Below are 26,159 nucleotides of genomic sequence, written 5' to 3'. Positions count from 1 at the left end.
AGTTTGAGAGGCATATGGGATGTTCAGGTAGAGATGTCAAGCAGGTAGAGTTGATAAAAGACTGAGCTCAGGAGAGAGATTGGGACTGGATTCCGCAGTTATATGCATAAAGATGCTCATTGGATTGATGGATATCAGTGATGGAGTTAATGATGAGTATATCATCACTAGAACTGATGATATTCTCAAGTGAGGGAATACCTATACAGAGAAAATAAGAGGGCCTAGAATAGAATTTTAATGGTGCTTATACTTACCAGAGGAGTATGAACTGAAGTAGCAAATGAAAAGAGGCAGTTAGAGAGGTAGAAGGTGAACAAATGCTAAAAAAGGAGGAATTATCCAGGTTTTGGAGGTGGATGGCAATGTCAATAGCTATAGAGAAATCAAGAAGGATATTAAATGAATAAAGGCTATTGGGTTTCTTAATTAAGAGATCATTGGAACGTGAAAAAGAGACACACAAAGAGTTAAAATAATGGACTGGAGCAGACTCTATTAGGCTTCAGTTGAAATAAAAAAGGCCAGGGTAGCAATCATGATCTCAGACAAAATAAAAGCAAGAATCAACCTTGTTAAAAGAGATAATGAGGGAAACTTCATTTTGCCAAAAGGTATCATAGAAAATGAAGTAATATCAAACATTTTTAAAGCAAACTTTTCAGATAAAGGACTTGCTTCTCAAATATGGAGGGAACTGGATCAAATTTATAAAAAAAAATAAGAGGTATTCTCCAAATGATAAATGGGCAAAGGTTACGAACAGGCAGTTTTGTGAAGAAGAAATTGAAACTACCTTTACTCATAATAAAAAATGCTCTAAATCACTATTCATTAGAAAAATTAAAATTAAAACAATTCTGAGGTACCACCTCATACTTATCAGATTGGCTAACATGATAGAAAAGGAAAATAACAAATGCTAGAGGAGCTGTGTAAAAATAGGTACACTTATACACTGTTGGTGGAATTGCAAAATGGCCCAACTATTTTGGAGAGCAATTTGGAACTATGCCCAAAGGGCTATAAAATTGTGAATACCCTTTGATTCAGCAATATCACTATTACATCTATATCCCAAAGAGAAAAAGAAAAGAAGGAAAAGAAAAAGGAGCTATATATACAAAAACATTCATAACAGCTCTTTGTGGGGACAAAGAATTGGAAATCGAGGAGATGCCCATCAATTGGGGAAAATGGCTAAACAAGTTGTGACACGATTTTTTTTTTGGAATATTATTGTGCCATAAGAAGTGACAATCAGGATGGTTTCAGAATACCCTGGGAAGACCTATAGGAACTGATACAAAGTAAAGTGAGCAGAACCACGAGAATATTGTACATAGTAACAGCAATATTGTAAGGGTGATTAACTATGAAAGACAGCTATTCTGTTTAAGACAATGATCCAAGACAGTTCTTAAGGTCTCATGATAAAAAAAATGTCATCTACCTTCAGAGAGAGAATTGACAAACAATGCAAATTGAAGGAAAATTTTCTCACTTTATTTGTTTTTCTTGCTTTTTATGACGTGATTAATAGGGAAATGTGTTTTGAATTGATTTCACATGTTTAATTGATGTTATATTGCTTACTTTCTCGGTGGGTGGGGAAAGGAATGAAGAGAGGGAGAGAATTTAGAACTCAAAAATAAATAAATAAATGGAACAGAAATAGAATAAATAAATAGAATAAAACTATATTTTAAAGGAGATCATTGGAGACCATTTAGAATAAAACACTATCAATCAAGTGGTAAAATCAGAAGCTAGATTGAGCAATTGAGAAGTGATTGTAAAGTGCTGAAATATAAGTAATTAGTTTAAACAATTTTTTAAAGGAATATGACTATTTGAGGAAGAAGAAATATAGGTTGAGGAAATGGTGAGGTGAAATGAAGGCTTTTTAAGAGTAGGAGAAATCTTCATAGATAGATAGATAGATAAGATAGGTAGACAGATAGTGAGAAAAGAACCAGAGAATAAGCGAATATTGAAGATTAGAGAAAGAAAAAGCATGATTGATGAGACAAACTTCCAAAAAAGATGACAGAGGAGAGGATTGAGAGCACAAGTGGAAGGATTAGCTTTGGCAAAGAGAAGGCCTATTTCTTATCAAAGATATGTCATAAAAAAGAATCAGGAAAAAATATATAAGGCTTGTTATGCAGAAATGAAAACTTACTTGAGATTAGATAACATAAACATGAAGCAAGTTGGCATGGTTGTTTCACTCTCAGTGGTGGGATTCAAATAAATAAACAATCAGTTCTCCATAGAACCAACCTGCTGCTGACATGGCAGGTGCAGGCCCCGCCCCACCCTCCCTGCCAACAATGGGTTCATTGAGCTCAATGGTGCAAACCAGCTGAATCCCTCCACTGGTACTCTCTAGGATCACAGACAATGGTTGGGGTAACCCAGGTTTGGAGTTGGACAAATAAACACAGAGTTGTTAGCACTTCAGCAAAGAAGTAAGAGTTTCAAGGCTAGCTGATAGTGTATGCTTGAACTAATCAGCCACAGGGTCAAGGATAAAGGGGAGGGAGAGTGAGGGGGTTCTTGGGTCCTTGCGCCTGGACCCTAATTCTAACATCACATTTCTCCTTAGCCTCTGCTTGGGTGCCTGTGCTTGGACCCCAATTCCAAAACCACATCAAGTTCCAAAATCATCTCTCCCTGGCCTCAAAATACTGTCTCAGGCAGTTCCTCTCCAGTTCAAGGGCAGCATGCCTTAGCAAAACACTTATCTGTCCTCCTGACACTGCAGCCAGCTGCACCTATAGAATTTATTGGACTCCCTGTATTGCTAATTGGCTGTGCACTGGGCCATAATGATATTTACTTATTGACCTTACTGATATATATCCTAGACATAGTCATATGTATACTCCCTTACATTCATCTTGTCTAACAAGACATTTGATAGACATTTGATAAGAGCCACCTGGATATTTCCAGTCAGCACTGACCATTAGTTGACTCAGTGACATTTCACAGTCAAAACCACACCTCCAGGTCACGCCCCCCCCCAGGCTATTTCCCAGTGAACTCTGGGTAAGATGCCTGCACAACAGATACAAAAAAGCACATGTTCCTTTAAGAACTAACCACACCTTAACCACTCCCTAATCCCACCCCAAAACACCTAATTGACATGTTTCACCCCCAAATCTCCTATAAAACTTTTCCTGCATCCCTGTAAGGTTGCAGGGTTCCCTAAGAACTCTTGCCCACATATAAAGCATAATAAATTTTTGCCACCTTGACTTAAAGAATGCTTGAGATTGTGAATTCATTCCAGATGGCCCCAACCCTCTCCAGTGCTCAGGTCCTTGAGGGGTACTCCCCTTCAATGATCCCATCTGGGAACTCCAGTCCTGGGGTTCCTGGACCTCATCTCCCCAAACCCTCAACAAGAGGAGAACAAGAGTTAGTATATACTGCTTCAAGCTTTGCAAATAACTTTACCATTCATTATCTCCTTTGAGGCTCACAACAAACTTGTGACATGTATAGCACAATTGTCCCCATCATAGAGTTGTGAAAACTAAAGCTAAAAAAAATTAAATGACTTGCCTATAGTCACAAAACTAATATATCAGAGGTGAGATTTAAACCCATGTTTCTCTTGACTGCAAGGCAAATATTCTTCTTCTCTTAACATAAAAATATTTAGGAGGAACACTTAAAATTCTGAATTGTAGAGACCAAATTAAAATCATCAATGCCACACCTGAACAGAATAAGACTGTATTTTCTTTTAATAAAATAATAAGATATTATGCTACTGAACACTGCCCTACTTGTGGAAAGAAGTGGTCATGTTTCACTAACTACTTGTCAGAACAATGTGAGAGTCAAATAATCTCCCACACCTCTCATTTCAAAATGGCCTTTTCCACCAGACAAATGTTGAGATGATAAATCTGAAAAATGTTCCAGACTTTTACTTACCACTGGTCTGTGTACATCCCAGAAGGCTCGTTCCTGGCTATCAAGAATCTTCCTTTCTATCTTGTCTCTTTTCTTGTCAACTCTGTGAACAATGTAGTATTAAAGGAAATAAGCATTAATTATGATACTTCTCTTGGAAGGGAAAAATCTCACCAATGTTCACAAGTAAGCCTGACTCACAAATACTCACTTTGCTTGTGCTTCTGCTTGCATAAAAATAAACTCCCACTTCCGGGCAAATGCTCGTTGTAGTCTAGCCAAGCTCTCCTGAAAACATATCATGGGTTAAGAATGTTTAAGACCATGTTTTTTTTGCTACAAATTACTTACAGTTAGGGTTAGTTGAGAAACCAGATATAGAGCTATTATTAAAATGATGCATATATGCTTCTAAGCCTTAATAAAAGCTACCTTCTTATATAGCTTTACCATCATTGAAGAAGTGACTTTTAAAAGTGTAATTAAAAACATTATACGCCTGAAGTTTATGTAAAGATCTTTTTGTTTGTTTTCAGAATTATGCTAGGAAGTAGTGTGGGAATACAATCAGCGCATCTGTTAGTGCTCCCACTTTACACCATGGAATAGGAAATTAACTCTGACTATAGATTAGATTACAAACGAGGACACCAAATTTCCTGGCATGCAATTAAAGGCTGACCTTTGTTTGTTCATACCCCTTTCTCATTCCTTGCCTCAGTTTCAATGATCTAACTTGCTTAATATCTGAAAAGAAAGAAATAGGGTTCTTGCTGAAGTCTTTCTATTGATAGAGGCCACTTCCCCCATCATAATGATCTTTAACTCAAAGCTGGCAGTGTGGTATAGTGGAAAGAATACTGGATTTAGAGTCAGAGGATCTGGGTTCAAATCTGCCTTTGCCATTTGCTAGTTGGGTAGGTCACTTAACATCTCTGGGCCTCGGTTTCCTCAATTATAAAATGGAGTGGTCAAACTAAATGCCCTTTAAGGTCCTTTCTGGCCCTAAATCTACGAACTTCTGAGCTCAGTCAACTAACATTTATTTAACCACCTACTATGTGCCAGGCACTGTGTCAACCCTTGGGATACAAAGAAAGGCACAAGTAGTCCTTGCCCTCAAAGAACTTTATAGTCTAATGGGGGAGAAAACATGCAAACTATTATGTACAAACACTATCTACACAGGAGAAATTGGGGATTTGATCTCAGATATCAGCACAGTACATGCATCATAGCAGTCGTTAAATTCATCTATTCATCCCACTCCTGCCCAGTGGCTTGACTTGTGTTCTAGAGCCTCATTAGCCTGATAGATGGGGCGAGAGGGCAGGATAAGGACAGAATCAATGAACTCTTTACACCTCCCAATCCTGATCCCAGCAATCCATGAAGGTGTAAAGTGAAGAGAGTACACCATCACTATTTGCTTAAGGTCTTGATTTATTTGATGCTCTACAGAAAGCCCAAGATCAGTTACTTACAGCTTCATAATCTGCCAGCTCCAGGCGGGCTTTGTTTTGCATTGTTCTCTTGCAGAGGTAAACAGCTGAAAAAACAAGCACAAGAATCAATCATTTCCTACCTTCCTCTTAATACCAAGGTCCTATAAATCAAGCTTCAATGGCTTCATCCATTTTTCTTATAAAAGTGGTCTGTCTTTTTTTTCTTCCACCAATTAGAGGTAGCTGGTGACACAGTGAGTAGAACTCTGTACTGAGTTCCTTGGTCTCAGACACTTAATAATTACATGACCCTGGGCAAGTCACTTAATTACTGTTCGCCTCAGTTTCCTGATTTGTAAAATGGAGATAATACTAGCACTCACCTTATAGGGTTGTTGTGAGGACTAAATGAGATAATGTTTGTTAAAAGCACTTAGCACATTGCCTGTCACAGAAGGTACTATATCAATGCTTGTTCCCTTCAGTTTCCCAAATTATGGTTTCTGATACATTCATTTGTTCATTGAACTTATTAAACACCTACTATATGCTAGGCACTGGGTCAGATACTAGGGATAAAAAGACAAAAATAAAACAGCTCCTGTCCTCAAGGGGCTTACACTCCAAGCCTCTAACACCATAATATTTATTTGCCAAAATTCAGACATAATGATAGTATTTATCAATTCGTTCAACAAACATTTATAGAATACTGAAAATTCACAACCGAACAGACACATTTGCTAACTCACTTATGTATGTAGAGAGTTAGGTTGGTTTAGTATAGTGGTAGGGAACCTGTAGCCTTGAGGCCACATGTGACCCTCTAGGTCCTCAAGGGCAGCCCTTTGACAGAATCCAAACTTCAGAGAACAAATGGGGATTCTATGATGTTTAGATTTAATCAAAGGGCCACACTTGAGGCCTTAGAGGGCTACATGTGGCCTCCAGGCCACAGGTTCTCACCTCTGCTTTGATGGATAGAGAAATAGCCTCAAAACCAAGACAATTTCAGTAGTACAATGTCAAGGTGACCCTGGAGAAGTCATTTTACATCCCCTAAGATCACAAATTACAGAGGAGGCACCAAACCTACACTGGTATACCATGTTTTTTTGTGTATATCAATGAAATCACAGATCCAGTCCCTATTACTATGTGCACCTATGTATACACACATTATATACATGTATAAATACACATTTTGTATATATCATATATAGCTAATAGCTATAGAAATAGCTATTATCAATTTCTAAATGTATTTAATTGTCAACTAAAAACATTCTACTTAAATGAAGTTTCTTCTTTGGGTACTGCCATCCCTAATACTTTTCTGTAAGAAAACTTAAATGACATTATTTTAAATTCCTCCGGTAGGCCCAGTGCCCCAAATGACTTCTTTTTTGGAATGCCAGCTCCCAGAAAAGCATTTTCTTAAGTTACTAAATGACTAGCCTTCATAACAGGACTAAAAACAGGACCTTAATTAAGGGATTTGGTAATAAATGGTGCCTATTTATTCTTCCCTCTTCACATTTGTGACAAGTGGTGTTTTTCATAAAATTATTTACTTTACTAAGCACAGGGCAGTTTCCCTCCTTCCTTATCTCTGTATTTTTTAATTTAATAGTCATCTCTGAATGTTTCAATATTCATTTGGGATGATAATACATTTTGAGCCAATGCCAGCTCACCACAGTTAGCAGGGCTAATTGCCACCAGATTAAGTACCATAACACTGGATTTCCTCATTTCAGCTGATTTCTGTTTCAGCAACCTTGAGCATTAATATAGATGGGGATAAAGCCCATTCCTAACTCTTCCATAGTCAGATTTCTGTAGGTGATGCCGAAATGATGGATGGTTAATGATACCGAGATGATAAAGTACAGTGGACCTGTACAGAGTAGATTAAGTGTTTGTTGTATTTGCATTGCACACAGGCCAAGAGTTTACAGAAACATCAGATTGATGAATCAAAGTATCCTTAGCATATGATTTAGCCAGCCTTTTAAGAGCAGTGTTGTGGTTATTGGCAGCAAGTGAAGAAGAGATCTGTAGAAGTATTGCCAAAAGCATTAGCCTTCTTCAGCCTATCAATCACTCATTCTGCTACAGATGTTTCACATGATAATATCAATACCCCTATAGATCTTTAAAATAGTTTTCTTATTCTATGAGGGCTTTGTCAAATGTATGCAGGTGAAGTGTATATTTTTGTCTCATCTTTCATTTCAACTTAGCATTGGACATTTTACATGACAGTGAACACAACTTTGGCAAGCATACATCTTTCCATTTAATTCCTGGATTGAGTGAGACTTAATAATAATAACAGCTAGCATTTATTTAGTGTTTTAAGATTTGCAAAGCCCTTTACAGATATTATCTCAATTTATCCTCACAATAATGCTATGAGGTAGGTATTATTGTTATTCCTTTTTAAAGATGAAGAAACTGAGGCAGACAGAGTTTGAGAGATTTGCTCAGGGTCATAAAGTTCCTGAGAGTCTGAGGGCAGACTTGCCCGGTCTTCCTGATTCCAGGTCCAGTATGCCATGTAGTTGGCAAAATAATTTAAATTCTTTTCCAAAGAAAATGATGACTATTACATCTTTAAAGGAATCTTGTATGATTTTAACATATCTATGGGTAATACTTCATATTTTGCTATATTAATTGAAAATTTAAAACAAAAAACCCCCAAGAAGTTCAATGGGATATTATATGGTCTACATCTTTCAAACCATTGTGTTACTATAAAGATGCTGTTTGTGAGAGAATTTCATTTGCCTTTTCCTATTCATGGAAGTATCAAGTATGGATTCCTTGAGATTATTCTCACAAAAATACTTCATAGAGAAAAGAAATAGGCGTATATGTATATATATATATACACATATATATATACACACACACATATATATATATGCACACATGCCAGCATTTATTGATATTTCAATCACCTTATTTTATAGTGAAATTTTCCTTGATTTTCTCAAGCTTTTCCTATCTTTTTCTCTTCAGATATCATAAGAATTGATATCTCACTGTCCTTAAAATTGTGTCACTGCTAGCACATATCTCCTTTGTATGTAATTTGTCTAGTCCAGCTACCCTTGCCATCCTTGTTTTCTTTGGTATCATCTCTACTTCTTCATGTAGCAAAATGACAACTGTGATGTTGGAGTACAAATATGGTTGCTCTACAGTAACTGATAAAGAGACCAATTTATTAAGAGTCCCAGTTTTCATGTTCATTGCTCTCCCAGTTTTATCCTTAAATGCCCTCAGAATGATATGGTATCATTGGTCACTTGAACAACTTCCTATATACTTTTTTTCTTTATTGGTTCTTGTTGTTCTAAGACTTTGGTTACTTCTTATAACCTGTCACCATTCTACATAATGAGGATTCCTAACATATTCTATTTTAAATTGGCATTTTTGTTGCTTTTATCCTCTCTCCTCTCAGCAAGGAAAAATTAGGTATTTACCAGTCTTTAGGCTGTTTCTTCCCTTTACTCTGGTCACTGATATATATATGTATGTATGTATGTATGTATGTATGTATGTATGTATGTATGTGTGTATATATGTATGTATATATATGTATACATGTATATATGTGTGTGTATATGTATGTATGTATATATATGTATACATGTATATATATGTGTGTGTGTATATATATATATATTATATATTAAACTTCACTTGGAAATGGCAAAAGTATATGTTAATGTCTGTTATTTTATCCATCCCTCCTATGGCTGTCGAAGTAGACTTGCTGCTAAAAAACAAAACAAAAATAAAACAAAAAAAAACTGTTGGTGGCATCTATTGTTTATATGATTAAGTAGAAGCACCTCATCTTTGCATTTAAAATTTTCTGTAATCTGGCACCAACTTACCTTCCCAGATCTTTTCACATTACTCGTTCTCAAATGTTCTATATTCTGACTAAAGTGGCCTATTTGCTGTTTCTCAAACTCAGTATTCTTTCTTTCTGAATTCACACAGGTTAGATCCAAAGCCTAGGATGAATCCTATCTCTCCTCATCAGAGCTCCTTGGAATTTTTATCTTCTTTCATGGCTCCTTCCATGAATGACCTCTTCCACAAAATCTCCTCTAACCTCTCCAATTGTAAGTTCTCTCTGTGTCTTCTTATCACCTTGTATTTACTTGTCTGTGTATATACTGTATCTGCTACTTAGATTGTAAATTCCTTGAGGGGAGGACCCATTTTCATCTGTATCTTTATATCTATGGTCCCTCATGTAGTGCTTTGCTTACATACACTATGCTGGGTGTTTAATAAATGTTGGTTGAATCAAACTGATAACTTCATAAAAAAAAACCCATGGATCTGTTGGAAATATGTCCCTAGTTATATTTCCTCTCTTGTTTCCTGTTGGATTTGTTGTAGGCATAACATGGTCAAGTCCTCACTTTGCGTTGTCCTTTAATACCTTTCATTTTAGAAGAGTCACCACAAAGTCCCGCTGATAAAGGGAGAAACAAGACTAGGGATGGAATAAATATCTGACAAGACCGTTCACTCTATTTTCACCTGAGAGTATTTCATGCATAAAGGTCAAAGTGAAAGAGACTACAAATCACCTGACTATGCAGTCTTACAAGTCCTAGCAACTTGGTTTGGTTTAAATACATAACTCCGCATTCCTACTTTACAATTTTCTCTTAATCCCAGTGTAGGGTCTCTTGACTAACCAAGATTAAAAACAACAACAACAACAAAAAAAAAAAAAAACAAAGGAGGGTAAATAGTTCTTCCTATTTTTCCTAGGGACCTCTCATTCTTGAAGAACCTCAGACAGACCTTCTGCTCTAGGGTCTATGGTGGCTGCCATGCCAAGACATGTTTTATGCATCCAGTTTTCTAACCCTTTGGCTACAAATTGTTTGTACATGTGCAGGCGTCTTGAAACGGCAGCTTCATAAAAGACAAACTACAGCTTTGTAAACATTTACTTGGATAATTTTTGCTTCCCTGCCTGGAGTATTGCCTTTAATCAAGTTTCCAACACCTGGCTCCTGAAATGCTATTTTCAGATTCTCCACAGATCAGCTCTTATCCGTCTCTCCTCCCTCATCATCAGTCTCTCCTTGATGATTTTATCCAGACATGTAAACCCTCTTTTGCAGCTTCCACATCCAGCTTCGTTAGGGAAGCTGATTCTGAACTGTTAGGTGACATAACAAGGGAGAGGAGCCCAGGGGTTCCTTAGACTAGGTCTGTGCGTACAGGGAAAGTTGAACCTTGCCCTCCATTCTAGAGGTTCTCTAAAGTGATCGTCATCCTGCCAGTTGAGTAAGGGTTAAGGAAAAAGGAAGCTCTCTCCACACAACAAGAAATTTTAACATTCAAAGAAGGATTAAGCAATGATAGCTTCCACTATTCCCACAACAACAATCAAACCTGGGGATTTTACTATAGCAGGTTCACTAAGTACTCACGATCTTACCACTCTAAGTCAGCATCAGCAATCAGCAGGGTGTGAAGAGGGATTTTTAAGTGGAGAATAAAGAAAATGTGTAGCACTGGCAGGAAATTTTAGGAAGGACACTGACATGATGCACAAGCAGAAAATAATAGTAACAATAATGATGATGATAATATTGACAGTAATGATAATAGTAACTAGCATTTTAAGGTTTGACTAATGCTTTTCATACGTTATTCCATCTGATCCAGAGACAATGCCATGAAAGGATCATTTGCAGGAGCTCAGAGTACTTTGCCTGCAGGAGAAAAGACTCTGAGGATTATGATAGCTATTAAAGTATTTGAAGGGCCAACCTATGGAAAAGACAGCTAGGAAGCACAACGATGCCCAGACTGGAGTTAGGAGGACTCGTCTTCCTGAGTTCAATCTGGCCTCAGACATTTACTAGCTGTGTGACCCTGGGCAAGTCACTTAACCCTTTTTGCCTCTCTTTCCTCACTTACAAAATTAACTGGAGAAAGAAATGGAAAACCACTTCAACATCTCTTCTAAGAAAACCATAACAGATGATGAAGAGTAGGACACAACTGACAAATGACTGAGCAACAACCTATGGAAAAGGGGACTGGATCCAGAGAGCTTGGACAGACATTTCAGAGGTATATTTCTGTTCCATGAAGGGAAGAATTCCTGACAACCAGAGTTGTTAAAAATGGAACAGGATGTGTGAAGAAGCAGTGAATTCTCCAACACTGGAGCTTTTGGATCAAAAGCTATGAGGTCACTTTTGTGAGATGGTATAGATAGAGAGAGGATTTGTGTTTATATAGGGGTTATGCTATGTGACCTCTGAAATTGTCCAACTATCCTGAATATATGGGATAAGCGGCTTACTTAATTTAGGTGGCTGGTGGGGTGGAAGAGAAAATAAATGCTTATTAATTTAAAAATAACATGAAGGATAAAAAGAAGTTGAGGTAGGGAAAATAAATATCCTATTGGAAATTGGAGATGCAGGCATGGAGATTGGGAGAGAAAGTAGGGCTAGATATAGATACAAAGACATATCTCTATCTAGACAGGGGTAGGTAGGTCTTGCAGTGGATATAGCACTGGGCCTGGAGTCAGAAAGACCAGAATTCAAATCTGACCTCAGATACTTACTAGCTGTGTGACCTTGGGCAACTCACTTAATGCCCACCTGCATAAAACTGGAGAAGGAAATGGCAAACCACTCCAGGATCTTTGCCAAAAAAACCCCACGGACAGTTGGTCCACAGGATCAAGAAGAGTCAGACATGACCGAATGATTGAACAACAATATCTAGATCAATAGATAAGTAGGTAGGTAGGTAGATAGATAGATCTGTGGGTCATTTGTTTAGAAATGATAATTAAACCCATGAGAGCCAATGAAATCACCAAGAGAGAGTGTATATAAGGAAAAGAGGGTCCAGGATAGAGCCTTAGAGTACACTCAGTTACAAAGGAGGAGCTATTGGACAGGTTGGAAAAGAGCCAGAATGGAGAAAACCTAGTAAGGAGAGACTATGTAGGAGGAAAGGGTGGTCAGAGGTACCACAAGCAACAGAAAGAGCAAGAAGGATAAGGATGGAGAAGAGGCTATTTGATGTGGTGACTGGAGGTCACAGGCACTTTTGTACAAAGCAGTTTCATTTGAGTGTTGAAGTAAGAAGCCAGATTGTGGGGAGTTAAGAGAGTATGAGAAGATGTTGAGGTTCTGACTGTGGATGGCTTTTCTTAGCATTTCTAAGCTTATTACTAGTTAAATTTGCAAAGGTGGGGCATCTAGGTGGTGCAGTGAGTAGAGCACCAGCCCTGGAGTCAGGAGGACCTGAGTTCAAATCCGGCCTCAGACACTTGACACATGTACTAGCTGTGTGACTTTGTACAAGTCACTTAACCCCAATTGCCCCGCCAAAAAAAATTAAAAAAAAATTTAAATTTGCAAAGGTCCTCATGCATTTGATCAATTGGCTATTTCCCACCCCAATTCAGCTTATAGACTACCTTATAGATGGTAAGAGGCAGGTAAGAGACATATATTAAGGTCTTGAGCAACAAAGAAGTATCTATGCTCTGTTACTCCTTAATAAGGTACGAAAGGGTCTTTAATCAAGTTTGATGGAATTAGAAGGGGATTATCCATTGACTGGATTGATACTCCTGGTGAATCTTTAAAACACTCTCAAGGTAGTGAGTTGACAACTGTAAGGAATGTGAGTTCTGTGAATCTGGGCAGCCTTGGCCATTGGGATCGGAGATACAGAGCGAAATAGGGAGAGAGCAAAAGGCCTAGGCAGCCCAGTTGAGTGACCTGTCCAGCTTAGGGGCAGCAGCATGAGGACACTGCAAAAAGAAAAAGGACATCAGGTCTATAGTACCATCTGGGTGATTTGCCTGGGTCACATTTGTTTCCTATGTCTGTGCCTCTCTACTAGTGTTCTCTAAGTGTGTGCCCATTCTCTTCATTGATGCTGTGTGTAGTTATGGGAAAGTATGCTTCGGGTTTATGGGAGGAATGTTTTATTACTATTGTTCATGCTACTACTTAACTCTGCCTTTAATTTGGGGGAAAAATCTTTGGATAATTTGTCCCTGACGGTGCCTTGGGAAATTTGTCCTCTGGTACCTACACTGAGTTCTGAGTATAATAGTCTCAGAATAAAATTGAACATATTTGTGTTTTCAGTCTTCAAAGTATCAAACCTCATGCCTTATTTCTTTTATATTTGGATCAAAAGCAACCATTATCTCCCATAATAAGTAATGGACCAAATGATGTGTACCCACTGGCTTCAACTAAAAGTCTGAAAGAGAAACATAACTTTGAGTGTTCAAAGAACTGGTATCATGACTATACAGCAGTCATATAGGCACCTCTCTTTCCTAATGTACTTTGTTTCCCACGATTTGCCTAAAAACCACAAATGACAGTTGGATACGACAATGGAATTTTCTGTTGTTGCCATATGGGAAAATATATTGTACTTAGATACATACCAATTTATCTGTATCCTGAAAAGTAACATTTCTACTATCTCTTTTAGAGAGTATCTTTGTAGAATATTTTTTATTTTGGCCCTTTCCCCTCAAATAAGAAAGTTCTTTCTTTGCTTTTAAGAGGTAGCATGACTTGTGGGAATTATGACAGTCTCAGTGTCAGAAGATGGGTCCAAATTCTGACGCAGACACTAGTTGTTGTAACATGAATTTCCTCATCTGTAAACAGGGATAATAATATCTAAACTATGTACTTTACCAGGTAATTCTGAGAAACTGCTTTACAAAAGCTATAGTTATGGATTATTTATCAACATTTGCAAGTAACCCGGGAAGACATACTAACAGGGATGAACCATGAATAAACTAGACCAGAGTGGATAAATACCACGAATTTTCATGGAAAACAAGGATAGTATATTAACCCAAGCATATATTTAGGCATATACACCATCATTATCATTATCTTCATCTTTATCATCAACATAAACCAGAATTTATATAGCCCTTTAAAGGTTTGCAAGTTGCTTCACATACCTTATCTCATTTAATCTTAACAACATCCCCATAAAATAGGCACTATTATTATTTCTATCTTACAGGCCAGGAAACTGAGAGAAGTGACTCATCCAGAGAAATACGGAAGTGTCTAAGGTAGGATTTAAACTCAGGTCTTCCTGACCCCTGACTTCCACAAATCCTGTACTCTATCCACTGCTTCACACAGAGCATAATCACTGTATTGTCCCCTTATTCATTGAAGTCTCAGAAAATGAGGTTTGATTCTAATATTCCAAGAACAAGAATAACATTTGAATTCATATTTTTCAGACAAAATTAGTTTATTTGTTGTTTCCTAGCAACATTTTGCACTCTTACCTTTTTGCTTTTGGCTAACATTTTGACTATGTAGAAAAAGGCCTGGACCTGTGATTACACTGGTATGGGGTACTCTTAGTCGGAAAAACTTTCTCTGCTAATGCAGGTCTGCATAGGATTGTTTTAGAGAGTTGTCTGAGGCCCTGAGGCGTGTGTGGCTTGCTCAGAGATACATAGTCAGTATATATAAGAAGAGGGACGTGAACACAAATCTACCAGGCTTTCAGGACAGCTCTCTCTCCATTCCCCCAGCTTCCTTTCTTGGTCTAATAATGACTCTTTCCTGACAGCCTAGCTTCAAGACCACCTCCTCTGTGATACCTTACTTGATCTCATTGAAATAGTCATATCCCTTTGTATCTCTTCTACGGTACTTTGCTATGTGTGTGTATGTATGTAGTTAATGTGTATGTACATGTACATATGTATGTGTATATATAGATATACACAAATATATGTGTGTATGTATGGAGTCAGTGTCTGTGTGTATATACACACATATATAGTATGTGTGTGTAGTCATTGCATATGGAATTATATAGGCATGTATGTAGTTAGTGCATATATGCATGTGCACATACATGTGCTATTAGTGGGTATATACATATATGCATGTTTAGTCAGTGTGTATCTATGTGTGTAGTCAGTGCATGTATATATACATGTGCATATGTAGTCTGTGTATGTATATATACATACATAAGTGTATATATAGTCAGTGCATGTGTGTATATATGTATATATACACACATATGTAGGTATGTATGTAGTCACTGTGTATATATGCATGTGTGTGTAGTCAGTGTATGATATATGGGTGTATATAATCAGTGTGTGTAAATACATATATATATGTGTGCACATGGTCAGTATGTGTGTGTGAACATTTGTATGCATGTATGTAGGTCTTAATTCTCCTACAAGATCAGGCACTTTTTGAGGACTCAAACTACTTTTGTTCTTGTGTTTATATCCACTGAGTCTAGCAGAGTACCTGGAATGTGGTAGACACTGAATGAAGAATGAATGACAAGAATTCTCCTCATGCTCTTAGTCATCATTGTCATCTCCACAGCAGCTAAACCAGTGACTTGCACATAGTGAGAACAAAAATATTTGCTGAATAAGTAAAACCACTGGTTTGTATATTTTCCTTGTTCATTCATTCAGCTTTCATTAAGATGACTGTTCAATGCACTTATAAATGGCATTACTAGTAGATAAACAGATGAGGTAATGTAAGCTGTAACCCCAAAGTTGAAGGCAGCTACTGGCCTAATCTCCAAAAGAAAGAGAGAGGGATAGAACCAGAGGTGAAGAGAGAGGTGAATAAGCAAGTTAGTTAACAAACAGATAAATAAATAGTTGGATAAAAAAATAAAAGTGGTTCAAGCAAGGAAACAGGATTAGTGAACTGCCACTGACAGTGAAAACTTTAAAACTCCAGCCTTGAAATTCTTCCACTTCAGGAGAACCATTCCCTGAGGACACCAAAGAAGCAGTGCTTGTGCTCTTTGAAGGAGGAAAAAATAATTCCTAGTTGTTTGTTTGGCTCCATTTTTGTTGATGTAATAGATAGATGCATAAACTATGTCAATCTTTCATAACCAAAGGAACCCCTAAATCAAAAAGGAAGCATAACAGGGCAAAATTCCATAGCAATTCTCAGGAGCTCAGTATTATAGTGCAAGAAATTAGGAAGCAAATTGTGACAAATATTTCTTACAAAAGCCCTTCTATTTCAGTTTCTTATATTTAAGTGCAAAAACTGTTGTTCGTGATGCAAATACTTATTCTTTAACCTATATAGAATGATTCTATGCAGAGCCTAACTAGCAATTTTAGTTCCAACAACAAGGTCCATACAATGCACCTGGGCCAAGAAACACATAACGGGCCTTTGAGTCAAGTCTAAGACAAATTCAGTTTGGGGAGAGAGGCAGACACCCTGGCAGAGCATTTCCTTGACCAGGAGAAGACTTACAGGAACCCACCACAGATGGAATGTGAAGGTCAGGGCTGACCTGGGGAACCTTTTGGTGAAGCTTTAGATAAGGGTGGAGAAAGAAGGGGAATTGGGGAGGGTAGGTGGAGAGTACGTGGAAGTTTAATATCAAGCACCTTTTTGTTTTAGTTGATTAATTTTGCTAAGTTTCTAAGATCGTTCCTTTAGATAATAATGCTGAAAGAAGGTAAGCGTTGATAATATCCTCTTTGTTTTGGTGTTCTGGGATAAAGCCCCAGTTACCCTACCCTAGGTATGGTTCTTATTTGATGCATTTATAAACAACATAAACTTACAAGTCACACTTCAATTAAACCAACTACTTGAATTGCTGAGGTGACAGAATAGAACCACTTAATTAATTTGTGCAAATTATTTATTTCATTTTTCACAAACATGCCTTTCTTTGTCTTTTAAAATAATGTTTTCATATTTCTTTTGGGGAATAGCAACTAAATGGATATTTGCTGCAATAAACAAAATTATGTGCAAAATGCAGCAGATTCTGCTGATATACAGCAATGACTACAGTATTCTGTTGTATCATGGAAGGTCTAGCTCTTGTTCTTTTCAGTGTATTTTAATAGCCATTTAAAAATTATTTAGATTAAATTATAACTGAATAAGTAAAACATAATTTAATTTTAATGTATGACCTTTGTCTTTAGATTCCCTGTATTTGTCAAATCATAGGTCTGGACCAAAAACAAAAACAAAAACTGAGCAAAATTAGAAACTTTTAATCTATTTCTTTACCTATATTATTTAGAAAAGAGTTAACTTTCGAATTATTTTTCACGTAATATTGTTACTCTTGACTCCCATACACCCATTTATATTCATTAGCAATACAAATTAAAATGGAAATAGAAAGATAGGAGAAGGAAGAAAATGAAACCAGCACTACATTCTGATGGAGAATGTTGTGTTTGTCCTTCGTTTTCGAGGAGGACCATGACATCAGGGAAATGATGACATGATTTGCAAGTGGCTTTGATTTGAGTGAGGGAAGGCTGTGTAAGGCCACCTGCCTCACTTTCTTCACCAGAGCCATCTGGATCCAGTGACCAAATATTCATCGGGATGACTGGAGATGACCCAGGAAGCAATGGGAGACTCTGGTCCTTTCAGGCTAAGGCCTTTTCATGTACTCACTTCGAGGGAGGTGATGCCTATTCAGTGAATAGGCCTCTTTAAGAAGTGAAAAAAGAAGGAAAAAAGAACAAAAATAAAGCTGGGAGGGGAAGACCCTTAGGGTTGCTGTTCCAAAGAGAAACAACTGTTTGACATTCCATTGACATTCCCTCTAAAGCCAGGAGGGCCCAGACCTGTGGTAGAGCATTCCAAGCTCGTATTGGCCTGATCAGCCACAATCCGACACACTGAATCTTGACTCAAGCATAGTGATGTCATTTTGGTCCTTTTCAAGAACAAAGGACAATAATCAACCAACCAACCAATTTTGGCATTACCAAAGGGTAAAGGATGAATTGAAGAGGGGAGAGACCTCAGCAAGGAAACTAATTAGGAAGGTATTATAGTCCAGATGAAGTAATGAGGCCTAAACTAGCATAGTGGTTATGTGAGTGCAAACAGGGCACAAATTTGAGAGATATTGTGGAGGTAACATCACCAACACTTTTAACTAAATGGATATCTAGAGGAGAAAGTGAGGCACGTGACCTTCCACAGCCCTCCCTCACTCAAATCAAAGTCAACTGCAAGTTACATCATCATTTCTCTGATGTCATGGTCCTCTTCGAAAATGAAGAACAAATACAACCTGTGAGTAGACTGTGCTGCCTGAAAGGGGACCCGGCTAGTTGGGAAACTCAGCTTGTCCTCTCTCTCTCCCTTTCCATCTCCTCTTCTCCAAAGAAAGGTAAGTTTTGATGGCCAGAAGCTGCCCACTTAACTTGGGGTTTACTGGCTAGATTTCTTTTTATTCCTTTCTTCCTTCCTTCTTCCCTTCCTTCCTTCCTTCCTCCCTCCCTCTCTCTCTTTCACATACCTTAAACCCAGTTCACTCTAAAGCTCATAGATTGAACTATAGTACGTCTCTGCCCAAGATCCATGTTCTGATGGAGAATAATTTTCAAAAAATAGCTAAATGTTACTCCCCTGCTCATGAAACTTTCATAGTTCCCTATTTCCTGCCTGTAAGATAAAATACATACTCCTCTGTTGGGCATTTAAAGTCCTTTTCTATCTGGTTCCATCCTGTCTTTCCAGATCAATTTTGCAATACGCCCATAAGCTGTCCATTTCAGCCAAAATAAGCTATTTAATGTTCCCTGTATGTTACATTCTTTTTTCTACCTTTAAGCCTTGGCACAGGATATCCTCCAAGCCTGGAATGTTCTCCCTCCATATCAACATTTCTTGGAATACCTTGTTCCTTTCATAGTTCAGCTCAAATTCCTATATCAGACCTCCCATGATCACCTTAGTTGTTAGTGTTCTCCCCTCCCGAAATTACTTTAGATGCACTACGCATATACTTTGTGCTTATTCATCAGAATAAATATAGTATCTCCCTCTTCCCTCAGTACAGTAGAAGAGATACAAAGGGATACGGCTATTTCAGTGGGATCAGCAACAGGATCACAGAGGAGGTGGTTTTGAAGCTAGGCTGTCAGGAAAGAGTCATTATTAGACCAGGAAAGGACATTCTGCTTCATATTAAGAGAACAGTTCAACAAAGTATGGTAGGAATATATTGTAAGGAATGATGAATATAAAGAATTCAGGGAAATATCATATGACTTATATGAACTAATTCAGCCTAAAGGATGCTCAATAAAAAGTAACAATATATATAACGACTTTAATGATGTAATTAAAAACAACTCTAAAAGCCAACATAGCCAATGGGCAAAGGTGGACTTAAGCTATAACACATTTCCTTCCTTTTCCTCGTAACATGGTAAATGATAAGAAGGAAAAAAATCCATCGCTTTCAGTTGCTATGGCTAGATTTGTTGCCTTTCAGTTATTTTTCAGTCATGTCTGACTCTTTGTTACCCCCTTTGGGGTATTCTTGGCAAAGATATTGGAGGGCTTTGCCATTTCTTTCTCCAGTTTATTTTACAGATGAGGAAACTGAGGCAAACAGGGTTAAGTGACTTGCCCAGGGTTACACAGCTAGTAAGTGTCTGAGGTCAGATTTGAGCTCAGGAGGATGAGTCTTCCTGACTCCAGGTCTGGTACTCTATCCACTGCACCACCTAGCTGCCCCATTGTTAGATTTGTTTTTTCTCTTGGAGGGGAGAGGGAAGGTACTATGAGTCAGGTTGTTTGTTAGGAAGTAACTAATGTGTCAAAATATAATGTATTATAATTTTTAGAAGATAGCATACTTATATGTAATATTATTTTTAACTTAAATTTGATCTTTCATATTCATCAAATTCACTTTCTCTCTTTTTCTACCCTTTATTTCTGGCTTGCCCCACTCACAATTTCCTGATATGAAATATCCCTTCTACCATAATAGTATCTAAACTTTTTTTTAAAAAATTCTAAAGCATGATGGGTGATCATATAAAAGCCTTCATACCTAATCACTTTTGAGGGAATTAGAAAAGGCAATGAAGAAGAAAAGCTATCACTCTTTGCAGATGATATGATGGTATGCTTGGAGAATCATCTAAAAACTACATGAAACAACAACTTTAGCAAAGTTGCAGGATATAAAATAAACCCATATAAATTGTCAGCATTTCTATATATTACTAATAAAGCCCAACAACAAGAGATAGAAAGCAAAATTCCATTAAAAGTACTGTAGACAATATAAAATATTTGGGAGTCTACCTTCCAAGACAAATCCAGGAACTATATGAACACAATTACCAAACACTTTTCACACAAATAAAGTCAGATCTAAATAACTGGAAAAATATCAGTTGCTCATGGGTAGGTCAACCTAACATAATTAAAATGACAATTCCATCCAAATTAGTTTACTTATTCAGCGCGATATCAATCAAACTACCAAAAACTATTTTATAGAACTAGAAAAAATAATAACAAAATTCATTTGGAAGAATAAAAGGTCAAGAATATCAAGCGAACTGATGAAAAGAAATGGAAGGGAAGGTGACCTAGATGTACCAGATCTAAAACTGTATTATAAAGCAGCAACCATCAAAATTATTTGGTACTGGCTAAGAAATAGAGTGGTGGATCAATGAATACATTGGGTACAGTAGTCAAGGACTATAGTAATCTACTCTTTGATGAACTCAAAGACTCAAGCTTCTGGGAAAAGAACTTACTATTTGCCAAAAAACTGCTGGGAAAACTGGAAAATAATATGGCAGAAACTAGGCATAGATCATCTGTATACCAAGATAAGGTCAAAATGGGTACATGATTTAGACATAAAGGGTGGTACCATAAGCAAATTAGGAGAGCAAGGAATAGTTTAGTTTATGTCAGATCTATGGAGAAGAGAAGAATTTATGACCAAACAAGAGATAGAAAACATTATAAAATACAATTGGACAACTTTGATTAAATTAAAAAGTTTTTGCACAAACAAAGCTAATGGAACCAGGATTAGAATGGAAGCAGAAAGCTGGAAACAATTTTTACAGCCAAAGTCTCTGATAAAGGCCTCATTTCTAAAATATTTGGAGAACTGAGTCAAATTTATAGGACTACAAATCATTCCTCAATTGATAAACAGTCAAAGGATATGAACAGGCAGTTTTCAGATGAAGAAATTAAAGCTATCTATAGTCATATAAAAATGCTCTAAGTCACTATTGATTGGAGAAATGCAAATTAAACAACTCAGAGTTACCACCTCACAACTATCAGATTGGCTAATATGGCAAAAAAAGGAAAATAATAAATGTTGGAGTAGATATGGGAAAATTGGAACACTAATGCATTATTGGTGGAGTTGTGAACTGATCCAACCCTTCTAAAGAGCAAATTGGAACTATGCCAAAAGGGCTATAAAACTGTGCATCCCTTTGAGTTAGTAATACCACTTCTGTATCCCAAAGAGAACATAAAAAAGAAAAAAGACCTACATGTACAAAAATATTTAGAGCAGCTCTTTTTGTGGTGTCAAAGAATTGGAAATTGTTGGGATGCCCATCAATTAGGGAATGCTGAACAAGTTGTGGCATATGAATGTAATGGAATAATATTGTTCTATAAGAAATGATGAGCAGGCAGATTTCAGAAAAATCTGGACAAACTTACATGAACTGATGCTGAGTGAAGTGAGCGGAACCAAGGGGACGCTGTACAAGCAATAGGAATACTGTGTGATGACCAACTTTGATAGACTTAGCTCTTCTTAGCAATACAACGATCTAAGACAATTTCAACAACTCATAATGGAAAATGCTATCCACAGCCAGAGAAAGAACTATGGAGTCTGAATGCAGATCAAAGCATACTATTTGCTCTCTTTTTTCCTTTCTCATGGTTTTCCCCTTTTGTTCTAATTCTTCCTTCACAACATGAATAATGTGGAAATATATCTAGTAGCATTATACATGCCTATATCAGATTGCATACCATCTTGGGGAGGGCAAAGGAAGGGAGGGAGAAAAAAATTGGAAAGAAATACATAATTGTTTTCTTCAGGTTTCTATGCTTTAGCTGCAGAAGAAGACAGAAGAGTGCTTTGGTAAATAACCTAAAGAAGACAAAAGGGAATCAAAAGGAACAAATATAGCAGAAAAGAGAGATGGTTGCTCTGACTTCTTTTTTTAAGGGATAGTAGAGGGTGGAAGGGCATTCGTTATCTTGGCACTAAAACCTGATTGAATGATTCTTCTTAGCATCAGTCCCTTTTACCAGTGAAGGGAGCTGTTTTCACCAATGTCTACTCTATTTTCACCCGAATAAAGATGGAGTTAGAAGCTTTATAAGAGATAATAGTTACCACAGTGAAGCTCTAGTACCATTTAGGTACCTGATGGAAGCTGAGAATAGCCTAAGTGTGTTTTGCTTTCCTAAAGAAGCTAAGACTTTTGTTCTAACATTCATTCGAGGTCAAAAGGAATAGGAGAGAGAAGGCAGGATGAGTCAGATATATGAGGATATTGGACAGAAGAAATCTATGGCATCATTACTGTCTTTGCTCACACCAAGGTGACAGTGTTCCTGCCTTCATGATGAATGGGGCATATTGCAACTGTTCTATAGAGTAACCTAAAAGTTCTTTATTTAGATAGAAACCTACAAAATGTGGCTCATTCTAGTAACTGTGCATCAATCTGACACTTTCACAGAGAGCAAGGAGATTTCCTTAGGGTATAGAAAATCAGGGCAATCTCCCAGGCCCTGATAATTTCAGCAGCACAGGGACCACATGATTTTTTCAGTAGCTGCTGCTGAACCTCTTACATATACAACCAGACTTAACATCTTATCATTTCCAAGGCAAAACAGGCCGTAAATGTCATTCCCCACTGAGAAGAAATATCTTCAGGGTAATAGAAATTGTTCTTCAGTCGTTTCAGTCATGTCTAGATTCATGACCCTATTTTGGGGTTTTCTTGGCAATGATACTGGAGTGGTTTGCCATGTCCTCCTCCAGTTCACTTTTACAGATAAGAAACTTAAGCAAACAGGGTTAAGTGACTTGCCTAGTGTCATATGCCTAGAAAGTGTCAGAGGCCAGATTTAAACTCATGAAAATGAGTCTTCCTGTTTCAAAGCCCAGCGCCCTATCCACTGGCTGCCCCTAATGCAAATTAATCTCACCTAATCTTTAATCTATCTGTTTGGCCTTGCCAAATTTTTCTTAGTTCTTAGTTCTTTTCAAGGAAGTTCTGAAAATGGATATAATGGGAGAGGAAGTTACAGGAGGCTTCAACAGAAGAAAGGATAGTAAATGCAAAAGGAGATAGGAAATATCCTAGAATACAAACTTGACTTTAGAAAGGAGAGGTTATATTGAGAATAGGAGAGACATCCAATTCCTGCTAGTAGTAGGTCTAGATAATTAAACGACAATAAACAGACCTATCCTATAGAGAAAACATAGGCTGGAAATCAGAGCCAACTGGCACAAATGGGGATTCTAAACATCATTTGCAGTCTCTTAAGTAGGAGAAATGACCTAAGGAATAAGAATTAGTTAAAAAAGGAATTGTTCAAATGGCTCCCTACTTTCCCCTGTGGACCCTTCCCTACCCTGGCTCTACCTTGCTCTACCCTCTTGCCTAGAGTGGTATCTCATGGTTTCCTAGGGGCTCCACCTCTGAAGATGTAGTTTGGTATCAATTTTTTCAGTGTGGTTTGTTTTATTTCTTGGTAGTTACAGCTCATCTAGGAATCAAACTTCTTAGTCCACTCAAAAGTCAAGCTCACTTTTTATTGTGAACTTTTAAATTCTCTCTATTCTCCTATAATTACAAATAGTAAACATCTGTAGGAAGGCCTAGATTTGTTACATAAATGTATGCATATCATGAATCTTCCCACTCTTTACTCTCTTTTGGGGAGGGGATACTTTTGAAAGAATGTCATATAATCTCCATAATGACAGTACCACCTCTCGAGGATCATTGTGCATGAAATCAGGTTAAAATGGAAATAATGTGCATAGAATATGTCAGGTAAAAATTTTGACTTCCTAAAATTAAAGTTATTTCTAACTTTAGAATTCTTTAATTCCAGTGTAAGTTATTAGTGTATTAGCGTCCTTGGTTAGCATGTAATTAGCGTCAAGAAAGAAGAAAGACCCAAAACAATGATTTTTAAAGTATTTCAGCTGTCCTGAAAAGAAATTGATGATCTTGTAAAGAATTCCTCACTATTATTACATTGCTGTAAATAGAGATGGACTTCTGAAAATAATTTTTACATAATAATATGAAATCAATGACAAGAAGATATCTACTGTTGGGATGGGGAAAAAATAATGCTTATTTGGGAATCTCCAATTGTGGCACTGAAGACATGTGTGAGCTATGCTATCCCTGGAGCCCTGGATTTAGGAAAAAGTGCGCATGGTAACTGATCTGAGACTTCAAGACCCAAGGATTAAACTAGTGATGATATTTCAACATCTCTAATCATACACTTCTACTCTGAAAGGTATGTGCTACTTTTTTGTGACTTCCTTCTGCAATTTACCTTTAATGCTCATTTTATCAGGTTTCACATGTATCCAAATGCTAACAAAGCACAAAGGACAATAATTACTGGCTCTAACCCCTCTAGGTATGATCCTTCTTAAGTATATTCATCGAGAAGATTAGTGTAAAATAACAGCTATATCAGAGAGCTATCTCTCTGTAATGAAAGGGGAAATTGGAATAGATAATCTTTAACTTCCTTTCTAGCTATGGCATTTTTTAAACTCATTCTATTTTACAATCATGGTTTAGAAAAATGGAATAATTTCTTCCTCTCCTTTGTTAATCTAGAATACAATACAAAATCATCTTGTATCAGAATCATAGAATTTGGAAGATAGCCTAGAGATAAGTTAGTAAAAAAAATCCTACATAATGCATGTGTTCTTCCCTATCTATCTATCTATCTATCTATCTATCTATCTATCTATCTATCATCATCATCATCATCACCATCCACCTATCTAGCCATCTGCTTGAATAGCTATAGTAAAAGGGAACTCTCTGCCTTAGGAATCAGTATATCCTCTTTTTGAGTTGCTTTAATTGTTACAAAGATGTTCCTTATGCTAAGTTGAAATCTGCTTCCATCCATTGGTTCTAGCCATTTGGAAGGTCAACTTCCTCTTCTGCATGACAGCCCTTCAAATATGTTGAGATGAATATAGTGTTCACCTAAGTTCTCTTTTCTTTTTGCTAAACAACTGTTTCCATCAACTGTCTCTCTTACTACTTGATTTCAAGTTCCCTTACCCTCTTGGTAACTCCCCTTTAGACTTACTTGTTTGTCAATTACTCTCAAAGTGTGAACACAATATTTCAGTGTGTTGCCTGACCAGCACAATCCAGTATTTATTTTACTCATTCTATTTTTAAAAGTGCATGAAGGAAAGGAAAAACGGGTAAAAGTTGTGATATGCACACATTTATGTAACAAGTTTAGACTGTTTGTCAAACAGAAGATTCTTTAAATATTTTCCCTTCTGTCATTTAACATCCTCAAAATCACACTTTCTCAGAACAAGAGGCTTTGATTTGACGCGAAAAATTGTAAAAAGGCTCAAAGTGTAGATGTTATAAATAATTCAACCCATGACTTCTTTCATGAAGTGTCTTTGGCTGCCAGAAATAGTACAACTCCCCAAGTTTCCTCCTTGATTCCTTCCGTTGGATGTAGATTCTAATTTAGTCTAAAGCCTTCTAAGATACTGTTTGCCATCTTTATTCAAACTGTCTAATTGAACAAGTCTCTCTAAGCATGTTTCTGGACACTGGTGGAT

At 37.1% G+C, this 26,159-nt stretch overlaps 1 protein-coding gene across 2 annotated transcripts in view; it reads right to left on the bottom strand.

The window, feature by feature from the left end:
• Positions 1–26,159, bottom strand: part of RGS7 (regulator of G protein signaling 7) — a 183,180-nt gene that overhangs the window by 120,245 nt on the left and 36,776 nt on the right. Inside the window, exons 3-5 of one of the 2 annotated variants that reach the window (XM_036757125.1) lie at positions 5,421–5,485; positions 4,148–4,224; positions 3,958–4,039 (exon numbers count right to left, since the gene is read on the bottom strand). In XM_036757125.1, the coding sequence (XP_036613020.1) occupies positions 3,958–4,039; positions 4,148–4,224; positions 5,421–5,485 (224 nt within the window). Of the gene's footprint in view, positions 1–3,957; positions 4,040–4,137; positions 4,225–5,420; positions 5,486–26,159 lie in introns of both variants that reach the window. The other variant, XM_036757127.1, reaches the window with a different exon arrangement.

Source organism: Trichosurus vulpecula, chromosome 4, assembly GCF_011100635.1.
Source record: "Trichosurus vulpecula isolate mTriVul1 chromosome 4, mTriVul1.pri, whole genome shotgun sequence".
Lineage (NCBI taxonomy): Eukaryota > Metazoa > Chordata > Mammalia > Diprotodontia > Phalangeridae > Trichosurus > Trichosurus vulpecula.
This window is presented reverse-complemented; position numbering and strand designations above follow the sequence as displayed.